At 57.5% G+C, this 4,552-nt stretch overlaps 1 protein-coding gene across 1 annotated transcript; it reads left to right on the forward strand.

Annotated features, from left to right (window-relative positions):
• The first annotated feature begins 723 nt into the window (after positions 1-723).
• Positions 724-3,460, forward strand: LOC137648121 (proline-rich protein 36-like). The gene is made up of 4 exons (XM_068381056.1): positions 724-917; positions 1,419-1,978; positions 2,026-2,416; positions 2,512-3,460. The coding sequence occupies exons 1-4, from the start codon at positions 724-726 to the stop codon at positions 3,458-3,460; spliced, it is 2,094 nt and encodes a 697-aa protein (XP_068237157.1).
• Positions 3,461-4,552: the final 1,092 nt, after the last annotated feature.

The raw sequence follows: 4,552 nt of genomic DNA on the forward strand, positions 1-4,552 counted from the left end.
TTTATATACATTTAAGCAATTACTAAAGAGACCTATGTCATCTACCCTTTATCAGTATTCATAATCGTACGAGACTTTCATACATGATGACAGATTTCTACCCATATAGAAAAAATAGTGTTTACCTGTCGAGTAGGAATGTACGTACAACAATATGCGGAGTCTTGCTTTGACATTCCATCCTTATTGGTCAAGGACTGCCCGAGGTCAGAGACCATTATTCCTAGGAGGTAGTGGCCTCTGGCTAGCCGTCTTGTTTGGTGTGATTAATGGCTCTGGTTCTGTCTGGAGATAATCCATATTTTGAGCTTCGGCTAAATCAGTCCTGTCGTTGTTATTTCCTAGACTATTGTTGGTGGTGGACCTTATACATGTTGGTAATAAGGTCCCTTCTTGCGTGGTGTTGAGGTCAGGTCTTTCTTGTTGAATAAAAAGAGCTTCCATTATCCTGAGACGTCTGCTGTCAGGGCCACGGCCTATGATGGTTACATTTTTCACTATATGCTCCCTTGTTATCTTGAAATTATGTTGGTTCCGTAACTGAAATACAAACCATGCTATTTACATGGGGTAATTACTTCGGCGTAGCTGAATGGTTCTCTTTACTTTTGGGTTGGGAAGACAACAGACCTGTCTGTGCTCTCCCTCGCTTTGACTCCCATAATTAATCTGTTTTTTTGCTTTTTCTCTTTCGCAGTGTGATTGAAGTTGGCCTCTACCGATATGCGTACTTGCCCTGGACTTCCCGGTCGCCCTTGTGGGGCCTTTATGACGGCGGTCGACACTGATCCCCACACCTTGTGTCCTCACTGTAGGGGCCAACGGTGTGATAGTAGTAATGTATGTATTGAATGTAGGGAGTGGTCTACCTACCAGTGGGAGGGGTTTCCCCGGCGCCGTAAGAAGAAGGCCAAAAGGTATCTTTCTCCTTCAGAGGCTTCTCTGAAGAGAGAAAATTCCAGGACTTCTTCTTCCGTTGCCCTTTCCTCCTCCGAAGCTCCCCCTCGAGTGGTCTCTTCCGAGAGGCCGGCGAGTGGTAGCGTAGACCGCTGTGCTGTTGAACGTTCCCGGGGTGCGGGAGAGGTAGTTGCCTCCCATAGCGAGGCAGCTGACCCTCCTTCCCCGGAGGAGGATTTTATGTCTAATAATGATTTGTTGCAGCAGTGGGCTTCCTTGGGGCTGCAGGGTTTGCCCTCCAAGGAAGCCCTGTTTGACATGAACAAACTTGGTGCAGCCGTCAAACAATCGCCAACTACAGCGGAGATAGATCCTCTGTCTGTGGTTGACGTTGTTGTGACGGAGACATCCCGTGGGTCTAGCCAAACACCCGTTCCTGTGGCTGAGGTAGCTGACAGCTTAGATTCCCCCTCTGAACATCCTTCGAGGGAGGATCTAAGTCCCACGGTTTCTCCTGCCAGTGATTCTCTCCCTCGGGGGAGTTCGCTTACAGAGACTCCTCTTCCGAGGCCCATCAATGGTCAGCTTGCTGATCCCACGGCCCCTCGTGGGTGTATAAGGAGGAAGGCTCGTCCTCCCCTTCACCGTAGAGGCCTTCCATCCCCTTACAAGGGGCTTAAGAGGCGCCTCTTCGGCTCATCGTCACCACAGTCCTCTGCGGAGGAGACAACTCCCCGTTTACCAGTCATGCCAGCTACCAACCTAGACCTCTCCGGGGATCATTCACGATCACCTTCGGATGATGGTCGTCCTTCGGGACATAGTGACAAGTCTCCCAGTCCATCCACATCTAAAGCTCCTGATGCGTGTGACGCGCCACCTGATACTGCCACTGCGCAGTCTCAAGGCCCTTCGGGGCTGAAGGGTCTTGAGCGCAAAACCGCGCCTCTTGCCCTCAAGCGTCAGGTTCCTCCTGTGCGCTCTCCTGTTGCTGACGCTGCTGTGCCTGCCGCTGTTCTTGACTTAGCGCCACGGCACTCACCCTCACACGTTTGGGCCACTGTTCCTGCTACGCTCCAGGGTTCCCTGCGCTCCCACGCCCTTCGGCGCCCTGGCGCCCTCCAGCAGTTCCTGATATAGCGCACCAGCGCTCACCTGCACATACACGCCCACCGGTGCCCCGGCGGCCACCTGCGCTAACGCGGCCACCAACAGTTCCTGGTACGGCGCTCCTGCGCTCACCTGCGCATACGCGTCCACCGGTGCCCCAGCGCCCACCTGTGCTCACGCGCCCACCGGCGCCCCAGCACCCACCAGTTCCTGCTTCGTCGTGCGCTGTCCAGGAAGCACCTCTGCTGGCACAGAGGCGCCCACAGGCTCCTCCGGACTCGTTGCGCCCATCTAGGGAGACCCGTGAGACGCGCACACGCGCGGTTCCAGCTCCAGCGCTCACCAGCGCCCCAACGCGCTATGACATCCCAGCGTGTCGCCCAGGAGGCTTCCAAGCTAGCGCAAGCTTGCATGTGATGCAACCGCTCACGATGCTCCGGTTACGCGCCCTGTTCCTGCCACACGCCGCGTTCCTGTATTCAAGGCGACATGGTAACCCTCCAGCGCACACCTGAGTGCCCTCATCCAACCCCGTGTCCTGCGCGGCCGCCGCAGCAACGCACCCCGGTGCGAGCATGATGGTCCTATAAGACCAGCGCCAACCTCCGCGCCAACGCGCCATCCCGGCCGCTCGCGACCCTGCTCCAGCGCTCACGCGCCCTCGCCCAGTTCTTCCGGACACGCGCCCCTGTTATCTTGCGCCCTTCGGGGCCGCATCAGGTCGCTGCGCGCCCGCGTGTCGGCCGCCTCCCGTGCCGGCTCCTGCGCGCCACACGCCCTCGCCATCGCCTACGGGCTCTCGCGACCTTCCGCCCGCTCCAGCTGCTGGGCGCTCACGTGCCCAGGCGCCCGCTCTATCGCCAGCGCGCCAGCGCTCCCTCGCTCCTCTATCCTCGCCTGCGCGCCATCGCGCCCCTTGCGCGACATTCCGGTATCGTGCGAGCCATTCACGTGCGACCCTGACCGGGCCCCGGCACACGGGCCCCAGCTCGAGCGCCGCCAGGCGGACAGTTCTTCATCTCGTTCCCCTCCCCGCGAGCGCAGACCAGCGCGCTCGCCGGAGGAGGGGCGCTTCCCGAACAGGTCGAGAGATTCTTTCCTTTCAACCTCACAGGCGAACCCTCGTTTGTCGACTCCTCCTAGGGATCCCTGGATCCCCTTCCCTCCAGAGGGGGTGTCTGACAACGCGACTGTCAGCCAGCAGCCCTGGTTCGGCACCCTAGTCAGGGCCCTTGTGCAGGCGATCAGGCTTGCCCTCTCTGACTCAGGTCACAAACCAGCGGCAGCTTCCTCCCCCCTGAAGAGGAAGAGAGGAATCTCTCCCTTGGAAACTCCTCCGAGGCCTATACTGTCTTCTCGCAGATCCTTGCGCAAGGCTCCTTCTCCCCCCTCCCAAGACCTTCTCTCCCTCTCCTGCGGAGGAGGAATACCCTTCCTCATGAGAGTCGGATGAGCCAGATCATTCCCCCTTCGCACCAATGGTGGAAGCTCTGCCTCTCCCCTTCGCTGCTCGAGTCCTGTATCCCGACCAGGAGGGAACATAAGGACTCTAAGACGATTCCCAAATCATCAGCGAGGATCAGGCAGGAACTGTCTAGAGCCGTCGAGGATGTCCAAGTGTCCCCCCCAAGGAAGAGCCACTGGGGACGCGAGACTTCGCTGCCAGTCCTTTGGGAGGAGAGCACCAGGAGTCAGAACATGCTTTCTGGCAAGTCCTGACCCTCATGATGAACCTCATTGGGATCCCAGACCCTAAGGTCCCACCTCGCGAATGTAAGGACACGGTCCTGGATCGTGTCTATGGCATCCAGAAACCCTCTAGGGCCAGTGCAGCTTTGCCCTGGTCTCAGGGGATTAAGAGTGCCAAGGACAAGGTCAAGGGCCAGCTCTCTGAGCTTGCCTCCTCCAGCAGATCGAGTGCCGGTAATAAGCTCCTCCCTCCTCCTCGAGTCCATCAGAGGAGGTACTTCGAGATGAGTCTTTTCTGAGTCTTCCGTTACACCACTCTGTGAAAGAACTCACAGGGGGAGTCCCTCTTGAGAGACTCTCCAACTGGCACGTGTCCTTCTCAGCCACTGAGATCCTAACCCAGGAGAAGGTCACCAAGTGTGCCATGCAGGCAACTTAGTGGCTCGACATCTGGCTGGGGTCTCTGGGCATCCTGGTGCGGTCCGAGGACCTCTCCAAAGAAAGCACCAGGAAAGCGCTGGAGACTTTCATACTCTCGGGCACATGGACCATTGAGTTTCTGGCCCACCAAGTCTCGAGCCTGTGGGCCAATAAGATCCTCAAGCATCGTGACGCTGTGGCCGAGAGATTCCATCATAAGGTCCCCAGTGCAGAGGCTAGCAGGCTCAGACACTCTTCCGTCCTTGGTAAGAGCCTGTTTGAGCCTAAGGACGTAGAGCTCCTCACTGAGAGGTGGAGGAAATCCAACTAGGACTCCCTCATCCACAGGGCCCTGACATCGAGGCCCTACAAACCTCCAGCGGTTCAGCAGTCCCGTCCGGCTAATGACACAAAGAAGACGACCACAGCGAAGCCC

This window comes from Palaemon carinicauda, chromosome 10 (genome assembly GCF_036898095.1).
Source record: "Palaemon carinicauda isolate YSFRI2023 chromosome 10, ASM3689809v2, whole genome shotgun sequence".
Classification (NCBI taxonomy): domain Eukaryota; kingdom Metazoa; phylum Arthropoda; class Malacostraca; order Decapoda; family Palaemonidae; genus Palaemon; species Palaemon carinicauda.